This window comes from Periophthalmus magnuspinnatus, chromosome 2 (assembly GCF_009829125.3).
Source record: "Periophthalmus magnuspinnatus isolate fPerMag1 chromosome 2, fPerMag1.2.pri, whole genome shotgun sequence".
Classification (NCBI taxonomy): Eukaryota; Metazoa; Chordata; class Actinopteri; order Gobiiformes; family Gobiidae; genus Periophthalmus; species Periophthalmus magnuspinnatus.
Window position 1 is genome coordinate 12,990,359 of NC_047127.1, and position 25,381 is coordinate 13,015,739.

Genomic DNA, 25,381 nt, shown 5'->3' on the forward strand with positions numbered 1-25,381 from the left:
CAGTAGTAGTAAAAATGGTTTTGTTTCAGTTTTGTCTCTTAGGATGAAAATGTCTGAATCTATTTATTCATTATATCTTTTCAAATTCCTGTAATAACATTTTTAGGATTTTTTTTCCCCCATTCTGTAGATATGTTAATCGTTATGATAACAATCCCAACTTTTCATAATTCTGAATTAATTGTAGATAGTTTTTATCATCTTTGAACCAGGAAATAAGGTTGGTGCATTGTTAGCATGCTTGTTTTTGGTAGCACCACTGTGACAGCAAAACCCATCTCTGGGCTCAGAAAGTTGTGAAAAGCACTTTTAAACTCATCATGAAGAATAATTAAAAGGCTTGGAATCTGTTAGGACAGCGAGGAATAAATCTGGACCTTTGCAGCACTAAGACAGTAAAAATCAGGTACTTTAAATATCTTGTAGACGATGGATGACTCACTCCTATGGGCTGGACATGTACCTACTGTTTCTGAAAGTTATGAATTGTAATTAAATACTCTTTTTCTATAAACTAATTAAGAAATTCTAAACTGAGCTAACAAAATTGATACATCTTGCATTGCTATAATCAGGTCTAACTTAATATTCTCAGCACAATAATTTCGTTCACTTTTTCCAATTAAAATGTATATTGAGAAGTTCATCCCGTCCCTAGGTGTTTGGTATTTGATATCTTGAATATTTAGACTCCATATAGACTGAAGTAGTAAAGTAGTAATATGTGTGAAATTTAAATATAACCAAAAAAAAAAAAAAAGTCCCTTAAAGCCATTGGTAAACTTTTGATACACCGCAAAGGTCCTGAACAGGTACCTCGCCATGGTAACCAGTCCCAACCTCCACAAAACCCAATTAACTTCTCGCTCTACATCTCTACTTATCCTCCAGGATCCTGCCTTCTTATTTCAATAACCTTTGTTGCAAAAACTTCATTTACAAGCCCCCGATATGAACCGACCGCAATAAATGAGACTTGTAATAAAAAGAAGCATGCGGGAGGGGGAGCGATTGAATTCGGAGACAATACGAAGGGGTTGTGGCCGGGACTATTTTGTTTGGATAGCGGCTTTGCTTCTTCCACTCCCCATAATGATTTATTATATCATTTTATATGCCATATTGAAGCGCTAGATTGCAGCCACATCGCCCTACTCCGCACCGCTGAATAGGAAATCCTTCTGCAGTCTCGATCTATGCGCACAATACAATATCAATAACAAGTGCTGTTCGCTAATGATGCCGCAATAAAGCTTTGTACCCGAACGTTCATTACTTCTCCCCAAGCAGAGCGATTTCTTTCTGTTATTCAGCTGTAAACGCGGTCATCTTTTGTGCCGCTAACCATAACAGTTGTTAAGGTATTACAAAGGAGTGTGATTTTTTTTTTTTTCTTTGTGTTGTAGAGCTGTATGATTACAGTTCTCTGGAGAAATGTTGCCATTAAAGGGACGCTATGGAACTTCTCTGCTTTGAGCTCCATCATCTACTTGTTTCCATGGAGATGTAATTCCTTTTGAAAGGTTGCAACAGTATGATATTATGCTATCTTCATTGATTCATTTACAGGTGTTTTTCTTGTTACAAAAATACCGTCAAAACGCATGGATACTATTTTACTGGGAGTGGGCTTGCCTCTCCATAGATCTGACCTTTAAAAATGTGCAGTTTTCATAAAAGATTAATATTATCCATACAGAAATTATATATATATTTAGGTCTGGAGAGATATTAACTATTAACCAGGTCAACAAATATAACAAACCTATAGGGATTGTACAATATTGTGATACAGCATGATGATGATGTCACTTCCGGGTTCGGCTGTCCATGATAGTTACTATATCGAGTTATTGTTCAATACATGACAGATGGAATAATAATTTTTGGGGTCAGTATTTATCATTGGGACTTTTTCTTTGGAATAATTAGACAATTTTTGTGTTTTATGATACAATTTGAACTGTAAAAGGTTGGATTATGAACTTCTATGACTCACTACAGATACAAGCTAATTTTTTTTAACAATATTGTACATTTAGAATACTTTTTAAGGGATAATTCTGCTTTATGCTTTGGTTTCAGCATTATTGTTTACTGTCTACATTTACTTAAAGCAAAATATCATAGTTCAAAATGTGTCATCGTGACAGGTGACGGGTTCAACCAGAAACTTCACATCTTATTTCTAGCTTTGTTTTTTGTTTCTTATTCATCAAACAAGAGACAATAATCTGTCAAAAGTGTATTTAAAACCACAAATTGTATCAAATATGTAAATAATGTGGTAATAATCTAGCGTAACAAAGGATTACCAGTGTGTATGTCTCACTAAATGCTGGTTACCTCTAACACTAGCTTAGCCTAGCCTAGCTTCTTACCTTAACCTCCCTTGCCGCTGCTCGAACCATAGATCCATGCTTTTAACCTTGTTAGCTTTGAGTGACTATATTTTCCTTTTTATGTGTTGATGCTAAAAAGAGGAAATTGTAAACCTGTTCTTTGCTTTCAGTCATCTCAAGGACCCGGAAGTGACGTCACACCGTAGACCGTATATATAAATTGACATGGCTAACCTGCTAGCTGCCACATTCCAAATAATAAATGATCATGGGCGCGCTTCTGGCTCCATCGACTCTGGCTCCAATTCACTTTATATTAGAAAACTGTCAATCCTCTCTCTGTAACTGCTGCTGTCAGGCTCGTCATTTTGATCTTAAAATGTTCGTATTGACCCGCTCTACAGGGGAAGGGGCGTTACTTTCAACAGACTCATTTCAGATTGGCTCTTTGGTTGGTTTGATACTCGTGGTCACAATTCCAACTACAAATATAACCAAATTCGTTCCTATAACTGCTAGCCTCGATGAGCTTCACTTTTATGGCTGACGTCACACTGACTCGGTCCACTTCTTTACGCAGTCTATGCATCATACCTAACTCTAGCTGCCCTATTGTGTCTGGAGACGGATTAGTTAGCAACTTGGACAACTTGGACAACAAAATTTGCAATCTACCTAACTAGCAAAACATTCTCTCCTGGTTGCGGGTTATCGTCTAAGTGACAGGTGTATTGACATGTTCAGGCCTGTCCTTATTTTGACACGGGAACTGCACGGTAGCTACCCGTTGACGAGCAATGAAATATTTTAGCCCGGTTGCATAGTGCGAGTTTTATTGACAAGTCCATAAAAAAAGCTGTTGTTGCGGCCATAATCGCACCTATGCCGTGTCCCCTGTGTCTGCGTGGGCGGGACGATTCAATAATGTGGAGAGGTGCAAGACAATAACCGTCATAAAAGTTAGTGGGAGTGATTTGATGGAGTTTGAAATGGGGGCTAAATATAGGACCTGACACTTTGCTTCTGCTGCTGCGACTGGTGATGGTGATATCATGTAAATAATGCAGGTGACTATAGAAGTGGATACTATATATTTGGCTTGGCTGAATGTTTGCATAAGATAAGTAAGAATGAACTGTCACTTGTGCAGTTAAAGATGTACTATATCACATATGTCAAACTCAGGCCCGGGGACCAAATCTGGCCCGTAGCTTAATTATATTTGGCCAGTGAGATCATATCAAATACGCATTAGAGCTGGCCCGCTGGTATATATTGCATGCACCACTAATACTACAAATCCCAGAATGCTTTACTGGTGCGCTTTAGTTGAGACTGGCAGACGATCCTCGTTTTCGGTTGACGCTCATTAGCAAACAAGCTACTAGTCACCTCGGTCAAATTAATTGCTACAGACAGAGACATAATTTGATATTTAAATAAGAAACGAATACTGCTGATGTATATTTTATTTCAAATTTTATTTCTCATATGTTTATAATCAAGCTTGAGTTGTTCCAGATTTTGTGTTTGAGCAAAACTAAAGTTTGTTTCCATAATTCCTGAAGGTTAAATATTACATGTCAGGTGCAATCGGGTGAGTTTGGCCCTTTAATTTGTCTTAGTTTTTAATTTTGGCACACTGTGAATTTGAGTTTGACACCCCTGTACTAGATGTAAGATGTAACTTTCTAGTGGGAAGTACACAGACTGCAGACCCTCCCCCTTTTTACCGAGAATGTATTTGCAGAGTTTTTAGGTGACATTTCAGACAGTTTAACTCACTAATGCCCGATGCAAAGGCATATCAACAAAAAACATTCATATCTTTTCTATTTATATGAAATGCTATCTCTTTAAATGTACACTATGTAACTATTCTCCGTAGCGATGTTATTGCCCGGAGTGTTTCACAGTATGGCATTAAACTTCTTATTCTTATTGGAGAGATCACAAGATTACTCAAACATATAAAACTAGGCCTGTCACTACAAAACATTTTGAAGTATATATTGATTCTGGAAATATCACGGTGAACGATAATATACCACTTTTACAATAAGCTTAACACAGGGTAATCACAGTAAACCCTTTTCTAAGTGAATCATTTTAAACATAATGTGGCCAGGGATATATAAATACTACAATAAAACGCTGAAGTAGTAGTTCTAGTATCTATAACGTGTCATGTAAGTGAATTATTGCACCATCGACAACGCAAATGTCATCATAAAGGCCTAAAAGGTACACGTATAGTACTATAAAGTCGATATCGTCATGATTTTGATGAGGGAACAATATTATGGCATGGTAGAAATGGTTTAAATGTCACCTAAATGTCACCTATGTAAAAGTAAGGTAAATATACAGGTATGCAGTATAAAATGTTTTGTTCCAGTGGCAGAAATATAAATAACACAGCTGAAGATTCCGTACTCGTCCAGTCTCCCCTCTATGGCTGTAGGGTAGTGTCACCGCTCAGAGCCTGTCCCCGCACTTTAAAATAGCTATAAAAAGTTATGCATCATGTAGAAAGTTTTAGAAGGAACTGTGTATGTCTATAGCTGAGTATTCACACTCACTTCCTCTGTGTAAAGCTGTAGGACTGGTTACAAGATTACACTAGATGTTTGTGTCTCTTTTTGAGGTCATTTTAATAGTTTTAATTAGAGAGCAAACGATATATCCATTGGGCGATGTAAGATGCCGATATTTGCACTTTTTAGCGTAACGGCTTTAAATCTCCACCAGCAGAGGGCGATATTTGTTTTGTGCTCACCAACTGTCTAAAAAGTGTTTCTCTGGATTCGAAACACTCAGGAATCGGTATCGGTGATGAGAAAACCCGTATCGATCAATCTTTAGTCTAAATAGTACTAATAGTGTAAATTCATTTCAGCTGCATAATTTTACAGAAACAGAAAGTGAAAGCCATACTTCTGAATATTTTCAATGGAGATAGCTACGCTTTGTTTTGGTTTTTTTTTGCCATATTGTGGAGTATTATAGCCAAAGGAACAACATTTCAATGGGCACAAGCAATGGTTAGAGACAGGTTTGTGGAGATGCAAGCACGCTCAGAGTAAGGACGCATGTTTTTCAAATGCCATAAACTCAACCAAAAATATACATCTATAAAAAAAGGCTAAAAAGTTACATAGTTTGTCTTTAAACCAACATACTTAAATTGTATATGCCAACTGAAAAGTGGTAATGTCATGTTTTTGATCTTCAGAAAGTCGTGCGTCATGTATAAAGTTTTGTATGTAATCGCTGTCTATAGTAATCCCATTTGTCCTGTATAAAGTTTTGGGTATAATCTCAATCTATAGTAATGTGATTTGTTCTATATAAAGTTTTGTATGTAATCTCTGTCTATAGTAATCCCATTAGTCCTGCATAAAGTTTTGGGTATAATCTCAATCTATAGTAATCCCATTTGTCCTGTATAAACTTTTGGGTATAATCTCTATACCCAAAATTTTATACATCACAAATGGGATTACTATAGATAAAATTTTGGGCATAATATTCTGTCTATAGTAATCCCATTTGTCCTGTGTAAAGGTTTGGGTATAATCTCAATGATTAGTAATCCCATTTGTCCTGTATAAAGTTTTGGGTATAATCTCTATCTATAGTAATCCCATTAGTCCTGTATAAAGTTTTGGGTATAATCTCTATCTATAGTAATCCCAATTGTCTTGTATAAAGTTTTGGGTATAATCTCTATCTATAGTAATCCCATTAGTCCTGTATAAAGTTTTGGGTATAATCTCTATCTATAGTAATCCCATTTGTCTTGTATATAGTTTTGAGTATAATCTCTATCTATAGTAGTGCCATTTGTCCCGTTTAACGTGTGTGTGACGTATGCGTGTCTGTCAGGACTCAAAATGTGCTGTGAAAAACCTCATTAAACCCGTCTTGAAAATTAAGTGACAGTTTGCACCAAATGAATTCTCGCCGAGTCCAAAATAAAGACGTGTGTTTGTGAACGTGTCAAAGCCTGACTGCAGCACAAGATTCTTTCACTCTTTATCATCTCTTCCTCCTCTCCTTCTCTCACTTTCTCACTTGTTTCTATCCCTCTTTTCTGCATCCTCCCTTTTTTGCTTCCTCTCGTTTTCCTTCTGACTCTCTCGCTCTTCCAGTCGTTCTTTCTCTCATGTATTCCTCCTCTCCATCCTCTTCTTTCTTTCCCTTCTTTCCTTTTGCTACACTAGTCTCTCTTTCCTTTGCACTGGCTCTCTCTCTTATTACCCTCTCTCTTCTCTTTCCATTTTTTTCATTTTTCAGTGTTTCTCTATCTTAATGTTTCTCTATCTATTTTTTTTTCAATCTTTCTCTCTCCCTTTCTTTAATTTTGCTCTCTTCTACCTTCTTTTTCTCATCTGTTCTTTCTCTCACTGCTCTTTCTCTTATTCTCTCTCTTTTATTCCCCCACTCTCTCTGTCCCTCACCCCTTTTCCATCTTTCTCTTACATCTCTCTCTCTCTTTCATCCTCCTCCAACTCCCTCTCTCTTCTCTCTCTACCCTTACAATCTAACTACTTCCTAAAAGATTTTACCCCCTCTCTCCCACTCTCTCACTCCCTCTTACTTGTTCTCTCTCTTTTTCTATCCCTTTTTCTTTCTCTCTGTCACTCCCCTCTTTTTCTTTCCCCACTCTTTTTCTCCTCTCCTTTCATTCCTTTCTACATCTCTCTCTCTCACTTTTTCACCCCACCCACTCTCTCTCTCCCCTATTCTTCCTCTCCCTCCCTCCTTCCCTCGTTGTCACTCCCTACCCTTACAATCTAAGCTATATTGTCAAAGATTTTACCCCCTCTGTCTTTCTCACCCCCTCCACTGTCTTTCTCTCCTATGTTCCCTCTCCCTCCCCTCTCTCCATCTCTCTACCCTTACAATCACATTGTCGCTCTCTCTTTCTCACCCCCTCCACTCTTTCTCGCTTATTCTTCCTCTCCCTCCCTCTCTCCATCTCTCTACCTTTACAGTCTAAACTGCATTCTCAAAGATTTTACCCTCTCTGTATTTCTCGCCCTCGCTCTTTCTCATCCCTCTCTCCCTCCTTTTCTTTTTCTCCCTCTGCTTCATTCTCTCTTTTCTCTACCCTTACAATCTAAACTGCATTCTCAAAGATTTCACCCCCTGTCTCTCTCTTTCTCTCTCTATCTTTCTCTCTCTTTCTCACATCCTCCACTCTCTCTTTCTCACACCCTCCTCTCTCTCTCCCTGTCTCTTACCCCCCTCCACTCTCTCTCTATTCGTCCTCTCCCTCCCTCTCTCTCCTCTCTACCTTCACAATCTAAACTACATTCTCAAAGATTTTCCCCCTTCTCTCTGTCCCTCGCTCTCTTTCTCACCCCCCTCCATTCTCTCTCTCCTCTTCTTCCTCTCCTCAAATATTTTACCCACTCTGTCTCTTTCTTTCTTTCTCTCTCTCTTTCTCACCCTCTCCACTCTCCCTCTCTCCTATTGTTCATCTCTCTCCATCTCTCAACCCTTACAATCTAAACAACATTCTTAAAGATTTTACTGCCTCTGTCTCTCCCTCCCTCTCCCTGTCTCACCCCCCTCCACTCTCTCTCTATTCGTCTTCTCCCTCCCTCTCTCTCCTCTCTACCTTCACAATCCAAACTACATTCTCAAAGATTTTACCGCCTCTGTCTCTCCCACTCTCTCCCTGTTTCTCTATCTCGCTCTCTCTTTCTCACCCCCTTCACACTCTCTCCTATTCTTCATCTTCCTCTCCCTCTTCCCTCTTCTCTCCATCTCTCTACCCTTACAATCTAAGTTGCCTTCTGAAAGATTTACCCCCTCTGTTTCCGTGTCTCTCTCCCCGACAACCTCCCCCTCCTCTCTTTACTTCACTCCTTCTCTTTCCTTGTCTTTCTTTCTCCCTCTTTCTCATTGACGTTAGCTTGACGTTGGCAGATACGCGGACACCCTGTTAGCTCGCGGCTCAGGTTAGCGCCTCACTTCCTCCCCTCCATTATATTGTACCTCCACGGACGTGTAAAGTAGAGACCTGTAGGAGCCATAGCTGAATATAGAAGTACTGTGCCTTGTGCTGTGATGGTGTGTTATTACCTCACAAATCTTGCCAGGACTGAGAGCGAGGGAGGCGGAGCGCACGCTGGCAGCTTGACAACTGATTGGTGAAGTTTCGTTCATACCGTTACTATATAATTGAGCCATTGCTACCTGTTTTAAACTATATGAAGAACATTTTTTTTAGTGGTGCGCAATAAAACTTTGAATGAATGAACGTGTTTGGCGAGTATTTCAATCTCGCTGAAAGTGATCGGGAAAAGGTGGGACGTCACGGCGCATGGTTTAAGTTGATTGATGGAAACGTCACGGCAGATTAAGCTAAGAAATCAAACTTTTGTTGAGTGAGAAGCGCAGATGTTTTTTCCATCCACAAATGTACAAAGCTCTTAACTTCTGTGTGCTTTTCAAACAACAAAATAGACTTAAATACATTACCAATCAAAAGTTTGGACTGTAACGCACTAGCCGCTGCGTGATCATGGGCGCGCTTCCGGCTTCATCGCTCCTGTTAGCGTTAGCAACAGGTTTGATTGACAGCGTTGCTAAGCGTCCGCTCCCTGCTAAACCAGCGGTGTGGGCGAGAAGGGGCGTCAACTTGAACAGCCTCGCTCCGGATTGGCTTTTTGGTTGCTATGATACTTGTGAATATGTAGCTCCGATCCAAACTCGCTGCTATAACTGCTAGCCTCGATGAGCTGCATTTGACTGGAGCCGAACGCTATGGGTGTTTTTTATTCTTTATTTTGACTACTTTCTACATTTTGGCTGCATACTGAAGACATCAAACATATTATAAGTAAGATATATGGAATTATGTAGCAAAGAAAACATTTTAATAACTCATAACATATTTATATATATATATATATATATATATATATATATATATATATATATATATATATATATATATATATATATATATATATATTATATTCAAATCCTCAAAGTAGCCACACTTTGCATTGTCAAAAAATATTTATAATTTTTTTTTTTTACTTTAGTTATTTAACTTTTTGTCTTTGCTACATAATTCCATATATCTTACTTCATATATTTGGTGACTTATGTATGTATCTAATGTGTAGAAAGTAGTAAAAAAAAAAAAAAAACATTGAGTGAGAGGATGTGTCCAAACAGCACCAATCAAGTGTTTGGATACTTGGATACACCATCTTATTCAATGTTTTTCTTTTCCTTTATTTTTACTACTTTCTACATGTTCTATAGATACATAAGACATCAAATATATGAAGTAAGATATATGGAATTATGCAGCAAATACTATTTTATGCAGATACTTGGGAGAAGATGCTAGTTTCAGTGTTGATTACCTTGTACTTTGCCATAAATATCCAAAGAGTAAATTCACAAATGTTGGACCTGATCATCTCTATAAGTGACTAGACCCAAGAAGTCACAAAAATCTGTTTTAACAATATTCATTTTAGCCGTCCCTCATCTGTATTAAATATTATCGGTCTATAAAATGTTGTGTTGTCATCTGAAACGCAGTAATATGGCTTCACGGTTGCCTGGGATCGGTATCGGAAATGTTCTTTTAAATTAGTATCTGTCAGTTCTCTGTAGAGTTATATTTATCTTAAGAAAACTAATGATCTAACAACATTTCGAGACTCCTCCATCCAATTTCTCCTCGTTTCTATTGCTTAGTCTGACTAGTTCAACCTCATTAATTGGCTGCGAGACAAACGACTTTCCGCGTTCCACCCCCTCCATCAGAACACTGGCAAAGTAGGCGAAGGGCACCGAGACCTTGGCTAACCCATACTGACAGTAGACTCATCATTTGAACAGGTACGGTGTCTGTTTTGGCCCAAAAAAGACACAGCTGCTTTTGAGTTATAGCAGCAAAGCAAACAGAAGTCGGGAATAGTTTAGGCTGCGAGGTTAATGGCAAGAGAATCGAAATCAAATTGAAATTCAGGCGTAATCGTGATCTTTTGTCTCGTGCTTTGCAGTACTCTTACTCCCAGACTGAGTACATTATAAAGTTCACAGACTGACGCGTGATGGTGTGCTAGCCCGTGAAGGTGACGAGCCATAGGAGACCAAAGGCGTTTCCAAAATTAGCCCACCCCTCTCCGCGTGTTCTGTCCTCAAATCAAGTTCATTTCATTCAATATATGCAAGACAAAGTATAGTTTTATGTACGTTATGTTCACAAAGTCATCCGAAACGTGAACCGATGCTGTGTTTCAGATACAGCGGCGAAATATATGGTTTTCGTGATAATATTGTGAATATATTGCAAAATTTGAATGTCACGCAAATTATTTATAAAATTTCAAAATGATGCAAAAAAACTGATAAAAGTAACTAAGGGTATTCATTCAACTTCCTGTTATAGGTGACATTTTGAGGACTTTTCACATTTCAAAAGATATTATATTTTAATTAGTGTCATCGGCATTGAAATTTTCATCATTCTGAAACCTGTTGATAAAGTGGTATTTTTGCAGTTTTATGGGTCATTTTATTTTATTGTCTGACACTTAAACCTCCAGTACTGCATATAAAGACACGTTTTAGCGTATTACTATAGGATTGCCAAAGTAAATCTTGATTATTGTGTATCAGGAAGCTAAAATACATTTAAAAGTGTTGAAAAATTGCCATTGCTACAACATTCTATGGAGCCTAACAGTTACCACCCACTTACAGATTTCATTTTTCCCATAGACTTTTCGGAAAACTTTATAAACTATTAAGTTATTTTTAAAAATGCAAAATGTGAAGTTTAAAATTTGCTGGTTAGCCTGCGTTGTGCCTTTTTAACTATTTAATTTTCCCTTAGAAATTAAATATTAACAGGAAGTGTCCTTAATAACCACAGCACGCTTTGCTTCTCTGTCACGGTTCAACATCGGTGTGAGAGGAGGGGCTAAGTGGGCGGGGCCCGCAGTTCAAATGAAACATGTTTTTCACTCGTGGTTCAAAATCATGTACAGAATCTTTAATCTGATTGTTGTGTTTGTTTTCCACAGCTGTTCATGCAGATCGACGCTCTCTACCCAAAGAGGTTCGGCACTTGGTCTGAATACGCCAAGAAGTTCTGCAACGCCCATTACAGGTATGCTCACTCTGAGGATAAAAGTTCTCGACACATGAATGCTGTTGTTGTGTCCTCGGGCAAGACACTTAACCCACCTCTTAGTGTCTGTGTACACTGGTGTATGAATGTGCGTGAATGGGTGAGTGGTTTCTTGATGTAAAGCGCCTTGAGTGCTGTCTTGAAGGTGTAAAAGTGCTATATAAAAACATGACCATGACCTTTACCATGTGACCATTACTCCTTTTACTACTACTGTGATTACTACTACTTCAGGTTGTCCAAAAAATAACTACCCAGACACTAATCAATACTGAAACTGTATATTTAAAGTGGATACTAATTTGAACCAATTTGAAAATACTGAAAAAAATCCCATACAAACTGGATTTTTTCTGAATAGTTTTGGTCTTGAACTTATAATAACTTGAAAAGCTTGGCACCATTAAGAAAAACTATTATTATTTCATATTTCATACTTCAAAATTACATTCTATTGGCCAATTTTTTTCATTTTTATTTTCTGATAATTGGGTTATTGAAATTGGTATTGGGCCTTTTTCTTAGTATCAAAAATACTACAGAAAATGGATTATAAAACTTTTAATTTAATTTTAATATTTTCAATTGAATAATAGTTTGAAAAATAAATTGCTTCACAGATCACAAATTCCCTATTTTGCAATCTAACGCTTTTGAAATGTCAACAAAGATAACATTTGGACATGATTTGACAAAAGTTTAACCCGCGTTTGTAGTGATTTGAAGCAGTACTCTGCAATATTTTTAACAATTTTTTGTGAGAGTAATCTTCATCCCCGCTCAGCCTTCACACAAGGATAGACTGTGACCACACTAACAGTTGGACTAAAAGCAATGTGTAAAAGCAGCTAGACTCAAAACATCTCACCTCCATTCTCATTTGCACATTTTCCTCTGAGAATCTGCATGGACTAAAGCTGCCTTCACACTTGTCCTGGTTTGGTCCTGGTTACAGCCCAGTTAAGTCCTGATTTAGACTTGGTTTGGTCTCATTTTAGTCCTGGTTTAGTCCTGGTTTAGTCCTTGTTTAGTCTGGTTTTAGTCCTGGTTTTAGTCCAGGTTTTAGGCCTGTTTTAGTCCTCGATTAGCCCTGTTTTTGTCTCGATTTATTCCTGATTCAGACTGGTTTGGTCCCATTTTAGTCCTGGTTTAGTCCTATTTTAGTCCTGTTTTAGTCCTGGTCTAGACCTGGTTTAGTCTTGGTTTAGTCTTGGTTTAGTCTTGGTTTAGTCTTGGTTTAGTCCCGGTTTAGTCCAGCTTTATTCCTGGTATATTCCTGGTTTAGTCTCAGTTTTGATGTGTTTTGTGGACATTTACTATAGATATATATTTCTTACTGTTGTTTTACTTGTAATTCCTTGACAAACATAGCTACCTTTCCACAGATCTGACCTATAACTTGACCTTGTGCCGTCACCCATTTGTCTCCATGGAGATAGATACATATAATTCCATAGAGCCAATCAGTTGGCAGACCCTCCACCAGAAAAGTGACAGTGTACCTTTATATTTTGTCGACAAATTCATTAACTATTACTACTGCTACTGCAAATACATGATAAAAACAATAAAACTTTAATACTGGTCTGGTGAGTGAAGGCTTCTGTATAGAGAATATTTATTAATAGTGTATTATTGATGATTTATTCTGTTTCGACATTTTGATTTTAATAATGCCACTGTCTTTGTTTGAGTGTTTTTGTGTGAGTCTGTGCAGTTCAGATAAGCATTATAATTATCAAGATATGACTTGGCAAATAGTTGATTAATTGTTGCAGCTCAACTATTCTACAATATAATTTATCCAAATGTCAAAAGTGCATAAGACAGGTTTACATGTTTTTGACTTGCTTTGATGGGATTGTACTTGTGGTAAATATTTGTCATAGTCTTACAACACTTAAGTGGCACTTTGTGGAAAAATAAGTTGAGAAGAAAGTAGAGAAATCAAAGACAGTATATAAAAATGGATATAAATAAATGTTTGTATTAACCCGCTGTACATGATCCTGGTGTTTTTATTTCACTATTGTGTCTGTAAATCAAGATATGAACATTAATAACAGACAAATAAGGCGCCTTCATTTCTGAGGTTGCTCCTGGTACCGTTAGCAACAGACTTGATTGACAGCAGCGTTCACTTCCTGCTAAACCAGTGGTGTGGGCAGTAAGGGGCGTTACATTCAACAGCCTCGTTCCTGATTGGCTCTTTGGTTGCTATGATACTCGCAGACTGAATTCCTAATAGGCAACTTGGCTCCAGATTCGCCGCTATAACTGCTAGCCTCGATGAGCTTCATTTGTCCATTTCTTTATATGGTTTATGACAGAAATACAGGAAGTAGTGCTGTGTTTTACAACCGACTCCTTCTACCTATGCCAAAAAATACGTAAAATTCCATCCAAAAACAGTTCAAACACTCATTTAACCCTTTAAGGACTGAGCACATTATAGACCAGTATAGTTCGTCTAGACTTTTATAATTTTTTTACCCATAAAAATCATGTTAAAGGAAGTATGTAAGCATGTACTGCCTTTTTTCACATACTACCTCTACTTTACATATCCATCCTTATTTTTCCTTTGACGCATCAAATAACTGACTGAGAAACTGCGCTCTGATTGGTCATCTTCGAGGGACAACATAAGCACTTTACCGTAATGATAGTAAAATATTTCAAGAGCCCCATGCCTCTGCTTTGAGACTCCATTTGAATTTACACGATCGCACAATGGGTTGCGGAGTTACGATAATGGAAAATCCGAAACCATGAGTCCATCGGCGGCGATAGCATCCGACGCAATAGGGTTAAGAAAATATAGGTTGTTGTTCAGTTTTGTTGGTCTGATCTTAACAATTGTGCAGTTTAGACACGTTTTGGACATTTTAAACATTATGGTTGCTAGGTAACAGTTATGGAATCACCTGTACTTATCTCATATCTGCTGCCCATGTCGAACCAGGAAGTAAAATTATAAACTTCACCAAATTACAAAAAAACTGAAAACCTAGGCAATATTCTTAGCAAATCGAATTAATAATTATGTTTGTGAAATGAGTAGTGTAACCTGTCATATGCACATTTCTGCTAATCACCGTCGCATATAAGAATAAATGAGAACGCTAACAGTTGGTCTGCCTCTAAAGTCTACCTCATTTTGCGTTTCATGTTCTCATTTTACTGAGCGGGCCTGTGGGGACGCAGACTCGCCTATACCTGACTGTGGCGTTTGTAGTGCTGAGTGCAGACTTTTCTTTTCCCTGTCCAGAGGAAGCTGTAGCCAAGCGTGGAATTCTGATGCCAGATTCCCCGTGCTGATCACTTACACGTGTGAACAGACACATCAAATACGTGGGTTTGGACGTCCATCAAAGTCCCGCGCTCAGTCAGGGATGGGCCCGTAGTCATTAAGGAGACACGCTACAGTATTATAACAGTTAGACAGGCAGGGAACACAGTGTGAGATGTAAATACGCTGTAATTAAGATACAGTAGGTTACATGCAGTGATCAGCCATAACATTATGACCACTTATGTAATATATAACCCACATTGATTCATCTGTACTGAACTTTTGCGTCTCCATGGACACAAGCAGACACAACTATTCGCTGTCTGATTTGAAGGATTTGGCTGATACTCTGTTTTTATAGCAACACAAATAAGCCAAATATTATATCTTTGGAATCATTTGCCTGAAACCACAGACTGTATTAAGAAGTGGACTAAGGGATTGTGACGTCACCCATAGCGTTTAGATCCAACCAAATGAAGCTCATCGCGGTTATAGGGGCCAATTTGCAAGTATCCTAGCAACCAAAGAGCCAATCTGGAGCGAGGGTACTGAAGATACTGGCAGGGGGCAGGCACTTAGCAACGCTGTCAATCAATGTTGCTAAGGCGAGAGTGATTTCAGTGAAAGAAGGCGCCTGTTTTGTCTCTTATTATTGTTCATAACTTGATTTACGGACACAATGGTGAAATTAAAAAACACTAGGATCACTTAGAGCGGGTTAATATGAACCTTTTAAGACCAAAAAGACAAGTCTGACAGCAGCAGTTACAGAGAAAGAGGCGACAGTTTTTCAATAGAAAGTGAATTGGAGTTGACAGAGCGGGAAGTGCACTCACCCTCACTTTCTATTTGAACGTGGGGGATAGCAGGTTAACTACGTCCATTTATATATAAAGTCTATGCCTGGAACCCATGAATCTAGATCTGTGGATAGGAGTAGAATTTATTTTGTTTCAAGGTAAGTAATAAAAACATAACATACAGTGAAACATTCCAGGCAAAGCCCCAGCATCTCCGTAGAGACAAGACGACGGCAGGCCCCCACCCAGAGAAGTTAGGTCATAATGATATGGCTTATAAACCCTCTTTTCAGCTGACTTGTATAGTTTAAATTTTGATTATGAACCATCCAGCACCACTAGAGTGTGAATCATTCTGGCAGCGCCTTGTTAAGCCCGTCCTCAGCCAACATGGAAGCTAACCAGGCTTTGTTTAGCCAGCCAGTTCTATTCTAAACTACATTTGGCTGATGAGTTGTGAAAGTTGGAGTTGCGGAGTTTTCAGCAGATAAACTTGCTTCCGTGGCCATTAAGACACTAGACTTAGACAATAGCTCCTCGCTCCGCAAAGTGCCCTCAAGCAAAAAAGAGCAGAGATCCCCGGCTGCAGAGAGAGGGAGAGGTGAAGGAGAGAGGGAAAGAGGGAGCCGGAGCCAGGAACGTCCCAGGTGGGAATGTTAAAATGCTGTTTCTTTAACAAATCTACCAAATCATTAAATAAGTATGTTTGTTTACTCATTTACTACTGTTAAAATGAGAGTGAGGAAACGGGTAACAGACACTTACAGCCATATGCAAAGTAGCAGTGTAAATGTTGGGGTTAATGTGAGTGTTTAGATCTTTAATGTGTAAAGGTGCATCGTGGGAAATAGATTCAAGATAGTAACTTTATTATAGATGGATATAGATAGATGGATACGTAGATAAATCGATCTTTATTGCAGACTCATGGTGAAAAACAGACTATATTATGCAAAATGTTAGTATAGGAGTAGTATTTCTGAGCTTTCTGCCATTTCCCAAGGTAATCTGATATCCCGAGTACTCTGATTACGTCATCTTATCTGATTTCCTAAGTAGTCTGATTACCAACTATGTCTGTATTCTTGGACTGGGAAAATCCACAAAAGTACTCCACAAAATCTCATTACTCCAGAAAATCGGAGTACTAACACGATTGAAGTTACAGTTAAGGCTCACAAAACATGAAATATACAAATATATGTCTATACTTTCTCTACAAGGTGTCTGTATTTGCCATATTTGAGCAGCCCTATTTTCTACCCCAGTCAAATTCTGTATCCTTCTGTATTTCCTGAGTTGATTGACAAAATGAGTTTGTACTTATGTCCTACCCTGTTCAAATGCACAACTCCACGCCTGTGTGTTTGTGTTGTGCGCAGGTATTTCGGTTCCCGGCGGCAGTGGGATTGCCGAGGAGCTTCAAACCTGGATGAGCTGCACAAACAGCTGAGTCAGGTTATGATCCGCCGACTCAAGAGGGACGTCCTAACACAACTGCCTCCTAAAATCAGACAGAGGATCCCCTTCGACCTGCCCAAGGACGCCGCCAAGGTACCAAATTACTCTCCAAAATGGGTCTATTTTGAAAGTTAACTTTATTTTCAATTTGTGTATAGAGGAAGTGGGTGTTCAAAGGTGCTTTACCTGATTTATTTTTTTTACTTGAAAAGCAGAACGAGTTCATTTTAAACAGTTTACAGTGGTCCAAAGCTATTCCTCACTTAGATTATGCATTCTGAGCATTCTAATTATTCACCGCAATGAGTTTATAAACTCTTTTCACAACTCTCAGAGGCCAAAGTGGAGTTTTGTTGTCACGGCGACAGTCACTGCCAAGCTGACAGTATATATAAATGACGTTCCAAATAGGAAGTGAGCACAGGCGCACTTCTGTCTCCATTCACTCTGGCCCCAATTCAGTTTTTATTGAAAAAAAATGTGGTCCCTCTCACTGTGAATGCTGCTGTCAGACTTGGACCATGGACTGTATATTTAAATGGACAAAGCTAACACATTAGCCGGCGCGTGATCATGGGTGTGCTTCCGGCTCCATCGACTCCAATTCACTTTACATTGAAAAACTCTTGACTCTCTTGATCTTAAAATGTTCGTATTAACCTGCCTATTTTTATTTCGCTATTGTGTTCGTAAATCAAGATATGACCATTAATAACACACAAATCAGGTGCCTTCTTTCCCCGAGGTTGCTTCCGCTAGTATTCGCAACTAGCTTGAGTGACGGCATTGCTAAGCGCCCACACACTGCTAAAACAGCAATCAGGTGTTACTTTCAACACCCTCGCTACTGATTGGCTCTTAGGTTGCCAATCGTGATCGAAATTCCTAATATGGCACTCAGAGCCAAATTGGCCGCTATACCCGCTAGCCTCGATGAGCTTCATTTGACTAGAACCAAACGCTGTGGGTGACGTCACACTCACTTGTGATATGGTGCTATACAAAAATACACTGCATTTTTACATTGAATATAATAAACAGATATTTAAATTGCTACTTGATTTGCAATCTAGATTAATTTCACAGTGCATATTTTAAACACATCCAGGAGCATTAACATTTGAGAGAAGACTAAAATATGAACTGCTAAATGAATGCAAGAATTCCATGCATCTCAGAACATGTTTGTAGAGATGCAAACTTCAGGCTCTACACCGAATAAGACCTCATAGAGACTGGATATTTTGTTTACTGGTAAAAACAATATACTATGACTAAATAATTACAGCCTTTGCATTGTGCTAGCTGCAGTTACATTATATTGTGTTTAAAGCGCATATGACAGGTCAACTCCAAAAACTCGATCCAAAATGCCAGGACAATTTACACACAAGAAATGCACTTTTTTGACAGTTTAAACATTAATTGGCATATTTATACATTTGTAATTGTCAAATCATAACTATCATGTAAATTAGATGAGCTTTGGCCCTTGTTAACATTATGGTTGCTAAGTAACATTAACACAGTAACATTATGGAATTACCTGTATGTCACATCTGCTGCCCCGTGTCCAACCATTAAGTAAAATGATAAACTTCACTAAAATGGTTGAAATAGGAAAAAATAGGCAACATTATTAATAAAAATGTTTAATATAATTGCTTTAACTACATTTTAATGTGTGGTCTAACCTGTCATATGCACTTTAAATGTTGTACCTTTTGTGCTGTTTGGGTCAGTCAAGCTTTAGCCTGCTCATGTACACTCAGTGAGAGGCAGGAGACGTGGGCGAGAGGAGACATGACTTTGTAGAGGGCTAAAACAGAGCTGCAGACACCCACACGGCTAACATGACATTTATTTTAGAGCTAGCTTGTGTGCTGTATCCACCAGAAAGCAAAGCAATACTGTGCACACCTCATCTGAGCTCAGGCTAATGTAAAGTTCATATTAAAATAACTGCGGACGACTTGCTAATCAAATCCTATTATTTAACCAAGACGCACAATGTTTCAGATAATGTTACGAGTCTTTTTGATGTAAAATTGATATTGTAGCTGATACTTGTAACTGAGAATTTTACTTTCAGGGGTAAATGCTTCAAAGGGGTAAATTAATTAAAGGTGCAGTGTGTAATGTTTCTGGTGGAGTGCCCCCACATGCTTGTCTCCATGGAGATGTTATTGAAAGTTCCACAGTTTGGTATTGCAGTTATCTAACTCCATGGTGACAAGACATAAAAAAAATATTTAATAAATGTAAGTTCGATGCATTTCATGATGGTAAATTCTGAAATATTCCAGGTGCAGCAATAACGTCTCTGTGGAAATAAACAGGTTACGACCCTCATACCATAATGTTACATATTTCACCTTTTAAAATAGGTCATTCAATTCAATTCAAGTCTATTTCTATAGCATATTTTAAAAAAAGCTTCAGTTGCCCAAAGTGCTTCATATAAAAGGCAACAAAAAGCAGATTACAGATAACACAATAGATAGAAAAAGAACAATAAAACGCTGTGTAGCTAGTGTTAAATGCAAGGGAGAAAAAGTGGGTTTTCAGTCTGATCTTAAACTGTGTTAAAGACTGAGAGGATCTGACAGGCAGAGGGCGCTGTTCCATAGGGTCTGTCACCTCTGGTTTTGCCCTTGGTTTTGGGCACAGCTGACCTCAGGGCTCTGGCTGGAGTATAGGACTGCAGTAACTTCCTCAAATAAAGAGGACTCATAGAGCGCACACATTTAAACATAAAGGACCATAGAGTGCACACATTTAAACATAAAGGACCCATAGAGTGCACACATTTAAACATAAAGGACCATAGAGTGCACACATTTAAACATAAAGGACCATAGAGTGCACACATTTAAACATAAAGGACCATAGAGTGCACACATTTAAACATAAAGGACCCATAGAGTGCACACATTTAAACATAAAGGACCATAGAGTGCACACATTTAAACATAAAGGACCATAGAGTTCACACATTTAAACATAAAGGACCCATAGAGTTCACACATTTAAACATAAAGGACCCATAGAGTTCACACATTTAAACATAAAGAGGACCCATAGAGTGCACACATTTAAACATAAAGGACCCATAGAGTGCACACATTTAAACATAAAGGACCCATAGAGTTCACACATTTAAACATAAAGGACCCATAGAGCGCACACATTTAAACATCAAGGACCCATAAAGTGCACACATTTCAACACAATCAATGACAAGAAACTTTAATCTGTTGATAAATGATTGTGTTTAATTGTTTTTACAGCAAGTTTGTAAGGTTATTTAGATTTGAGTTATACAGTATTAACTTATTCCAGCGTTTTGACCAAGACCATATTGGTTACATTTGCGTATATCTTTTACACATTTCTACTCAGATTTACCGCTTGGTGCCAGTTTTTGTGGATGACAGTAAACGAAATACCTACTGTGATTTTAATTGAGTTCATCTTAACAAAGCCTAATTTGCAGATTCGCGGAAACACTCTAACGACTTGACAAATGCACAAAACCTCCAACATCTTATCAATGACATCTGTTTTAAAGCCGTTCATGAATTAACAACGCGATCCTAGTCATTAATTTAAGTTTGCCAGATAAGATGCATGTTGCGTTGCTAAGGATAGTGGCATTAGTTGCTTCATTGGCCAAACAACAGCCTGTATTTTCATTAATTACTTCCCGTGTGCTCATACCCCAAACATTAAGAAACCAATTTTAGAAAACAGCGTGGTTCTGTTGCAGTAAACTAATGAAGGAGTCGACACGCCACTGGAAATGTGTTCTGTTTACAGGGAATGCACACGTGTGAGCCGGAGTCTATGTTAATGAGCCAGTGGAGGATTTAAAGGAGCACTATGGAACTTTTCTGGTGGAAGGTTTACTACTCGCTCGTCTCTCCGTGGACATGTTATTTATTTGCCTGGAGTGTTCCACACTATCGCAATAAACTTGACTATCTCCATGGAGACGAGCGGGTGACCATATAAGTTGCATTGTGCACCTTTACAACTGAATGTTCTTCTGCTATTTCAGTAAACCAGATAGCCCTAGTAGTCACAACTGCAAAAGCCATTTTCTATTTGTTTTGAACTAGAACTGTACAATACAAGCTTTATTCTTTAATATCTTGATACTATCTGAAATTAATGTGTCGTGAGGCGAAACTTTAAACTTAAAACTGGACAAAATTGTAGTCCTGTATCATTTTGATCTTGGTTTAGCCATTGCTGGGACTTATAATACTGATAATTTATTTTAATAGATTATTTTTCCAGACCTAGGTTTAGTTTGTTTTCATACCGGACAGTTTGGACTGCTCACTATTCCTCAGAGTGGTCACGTGATGTTGCTGTGATGTGTCCGGTCAGCTGATTTAAAATGGTTATGGACTGGGATGAAACAAACATTATTGAGACAGAGGTCGACAAACATCGTCGCTAACGATCAAAATACGGAAATGTCCGCACAGGACTTTAAACCGGAACCATAGATATAAATAATGGACATGGCTAATGTAAAGGAAATTTAAATATTGTGTGATTATTTTAGCTTTTAGAAATCACGTGGTGTCGTAACTAAAACTCATTTGGTTTGGTCGTCAAAACCTTTCATGTAAAACCTTTTGTTCCCTTTTGGTTGCTAATCTAGTTGAGACATGTTTGTAATGTAAGTGAAGATAGATGCAATGAGACCATACAGTTGGCTTTCAGATCCCTTTCCTTTTAAGTGTATCTTAACTTGTATTGTTTTAACTCCACATGTTCCATCTTGAGGTGATCCAGCTTATGAACGCCTCCAGGAGCTCGTCTGACCACACCTCAGTAGGAGTGTCTCATCCTTACTTTGAAATGTATGTCCTATGGTTCTGGCTCCATCGACTCACTTTACATTGGAAAACTGTTGTCTCTCTGCAACTGATGCTGTGAACCTCGTCATTTTGGTCTTACGATTTTCATATTGACCCGCTCTACATGATCCTGGTGTTTTTATTCCGATGTTGCGTCCGTGACTCAAGGAACATGAGGAACAGCTTGACAGTCGAGGCCGCTTTCACATATTTCAGTGCCATGATTATCCCACATATGACTTACGGCTTGTCCTGCTGGTCTCAGGCCAATGAGAGCGACTCAAACCTCTGAGATCCATCTACAATCAGGCAGCAAAAGCGTTCAATAAAAAAAACCTTCGCTATCACCACTTTAATATATTAAGTAAATATAAAATGTTAAGTTACGGCAATTTAATTTTGTATTAAAATCTAAGAAACTTAATCAAAATTATTAATGATGCTGCTCCACCTACACTGAAAAAATGTATTCAACTTTGTTCTTAACAAACTACCCGATACACTCTCTGTTTATTGAAATTGCATAGTTCCTTGCATAGATCATTCATTGCATAGATCCTCGGTCTTTGCTCAGTCGCCTTTTCTTTTCAAACCATCAGACAGAAAATCAGCTCCAGACTGTCTGAAACTGTCTGTAGATTTGAATAATCTTACTACAGATTTGAGGAAGTACATTTTACATAATCAAATGTGTCCACACCAGTCTAATTAATTTGTAAAGTTCTGTCTCACTGTAAAACCTGCACTTAATAGATTTTTTTTCTACTGCATTGGACATGGGGACATTTGATTGTATTTTACTGCTCATGATGAACTGTTAGTCTTATAAATTAATCGTAATGAAATGTGTATTTTAATGTGTGTTCACCTGCCCAGAGACTGCACATGAAATGTAGTAGTAGCTAAATCTGGTACAAATCATCTTTTCTTTTGTAAAATCAATGAATTTGTACATGGTCCCTGACAAATAAAGAATAAAGAGAAAAAGTTGCAATTAAGATCAAAACTATTCTAAACTATTCAGGAATGGGTTCAATTCGTCCTAGTTCTGCACAATTTTCAGCATCAATACAATAAACGAAAACTAGTTTTTGTGTCAATTAGTACCTGGGTAATTTTTTTACAAAGCCAGCTGCATAACATTGCGTTTTATAACCAATCAGAGCTACGCATCCAGTGTGACAGAAAATTGAAATCCTGATAAATGGCCCTATAATATGACACTATAAAGTACATTTGAAGAGTTCATTTGCAGGAACAGATAAGTGGTATTTTAAAAAGTTATAGGAGTTTGGCAGTTTACTCTTTGTATAGTAATGTTTCCGAAAGCCAAATGTATTTTACCACAATCAAAATATCATCCATCAAGTGTCACGATATTTCAAACTCGAATAAGGAATAGACTTGATACTCAATACTGATTTCATACCACTTTTTCTTTAGACAATGCACTGTAATTTTCAACATTAAATCATAGTACTTTTTTATATTACCATGCGGCGTATCTGTGTCATCCCTCAGTCGTCCAGGTATGTGTCTTATACTTGTTCTGATACAGCTCAAGGTCACTCTAAAGATATTCAGGAAAGGTTCATTTCTGTCCTGCAAATGTGACTTTTGAGTATCGATACCTGTTCAAATATGTGTCGAGCTGCAATACTAGTTTTAGTTTCGATTAGTATCTGATTTCCGACACTTTTGACAACCCCAAATTCCATCCCTTCTCGATAAAAAGATATACGCTTTTCGGCAATTTTTCAAAACTGCGATCGAACTATTCATTTTCCTCACTGGTTCTCTGAGTCTCCGCTGCGGTTCCCTCCCAATTAGAATTAGCCACTATCTCGACAATAGGCTCCATTACGGTGGCTTTTGTTTCGAGTTTGTATGGTATCAGCAGTAGCAGCAGCAACAGCAGGAGTGCAATGGAATAACACCACAAGATCTCGTTTTCGGCTAATTACGCACAAAGCTAGCGTCCCGAAAATGACACGATAATAAAGAAGAAAAAAAAAGTGATGATGTGGGATTTCTAGCACAATCTCCCTAAATGTTAAGGCAGAGTTAATTGGAGGACTAAATATGGTCAATGTTTTTACACACTGGCGCCAATTAGACCAAGGCAAAAAGTTCATGTCATGATGTACTTTTCGCTATTTCTTTCTTATCTGCAATGAGCTGAACCAGCAACCTCCACCATTGGGATCATTTGTCTTTGGGCGCAGACAATAAAGGCGTCTGCAGCTAGCCAGGCTTTTGAATTTATGTTTTTCTCTGTTTTGGTAATGAGGGGGAAGAATAGGGGGACATGTCATCCCAAATGGAGTGTTTTTGAGAAAGCTATCGGAGCTATTGTTGTGAGGATAGACAACAAGCACTCAAAAGCGTTCAGGGCGTAAAAGCTTTTGCACACTGTATTTCCACATCAGTTAAACCTTCAATAATACCTGAGTTTGAGGAGTGTAACATGGACAGCAGCAGCAGGAGTAGTACTTGGAGCAGCAGTTATACTAGTAGAAATAGTATTAGTATTATCCAGTTGAAACCAGACGTTTACATACACAATATAAAGACATGTATGCTGTTTTCTCACTTTCTGACATGAAATCAGACTAAAGTTTTAGGTCAATTAGGATGATTTCTATTTGCTAAATGCCAGAATAATGAGAGAAGTTTACTATACATTTAAATAATTTGGCAAAACCCAGATGATGATGATGGAAGCTTCTGATAGATTTATTGACAATATTTGAGTTAATCAGAGACACACCTGTGGATGTATTTCAAGACACATCTGAATCACATTGCTTCTTTGTGTAACATCATGGGAAAATAAAAAAATAAAAAAATAAAAAATCAGATGTCAGGAAGCAGTTTCCAGATGCCTGAAGGTGCCACGTTCATCTGTCCAAACGATTATACACAAGTGTAACAGGCGGGTTCTGTGTCCCAGAGATTAACGTGCTTTTGTACGAAATATAGCAAAAGAAAAATAAAATCTGTCAACTGGACAAAACGTTGTAGGCGTGAAGACGTTTCGCTGCCCATCCAAGCCACTTCTTCAGTTCTGGTCAGATTACTGGTGGACACTGCCTTTATCTCTGTCTGAAGGGAGGAGCGAACTACACTGAAACTCAAAACACGTATTGTTTACAATTTCTGCTTGTAGGTTAGGTACATTGTGCTACTAAGAGTGCGCTGTGTCTGAGTCTTACTTAGCATAGTCATTCAAGCGCCTAATGAGTGATTTCACACCCATTAGCATCCTGGCTAGCCCTATTGTTTTCTTTGTTTGCTTTGGGTCTGAGGATGGAGTTATTGATGGGGGATTCTGTTCAATGAAGGATGGGGATTGTTTTTACTTCTTTAACTTCCCTCTCAAACCATGTCTTTTCCCTGGCTCAGATCTGAACCTCACTATCTTCAAATGA

At 38.2% G+C, this 25,381-nt stretch overlaps 1 protein-coding gene across 2 annotated transcripts in view; it reads left to right on the forward strand.

The window, feature by feature from the left end:
* zranb3 (zinc finger, RAN-binding domain containing 3) overlaps positions 1 to 25,381 on the forward strand; it is a 162,078-nt gene that overhangs the window by 23,733 nt on the left and 112,964 nt on the right. For both annotated transcript variants that reach the window (XM_055226965.1, XM_033981176.2), the window contains 2 exons: positions 11,411 to 11,496; positions 16,998 to 17,169. In XM_055226965.1, the coding sequence (XP_055082940.1) occupies positions 11,411 to 11,496; positions 16,998 to 17,169 (258 nt within the window). The remainder of the gene's footprint in view (positions 1 to 11,410; positions 11,497 to 16,997; positions 17,170 to 25,381) is intronic.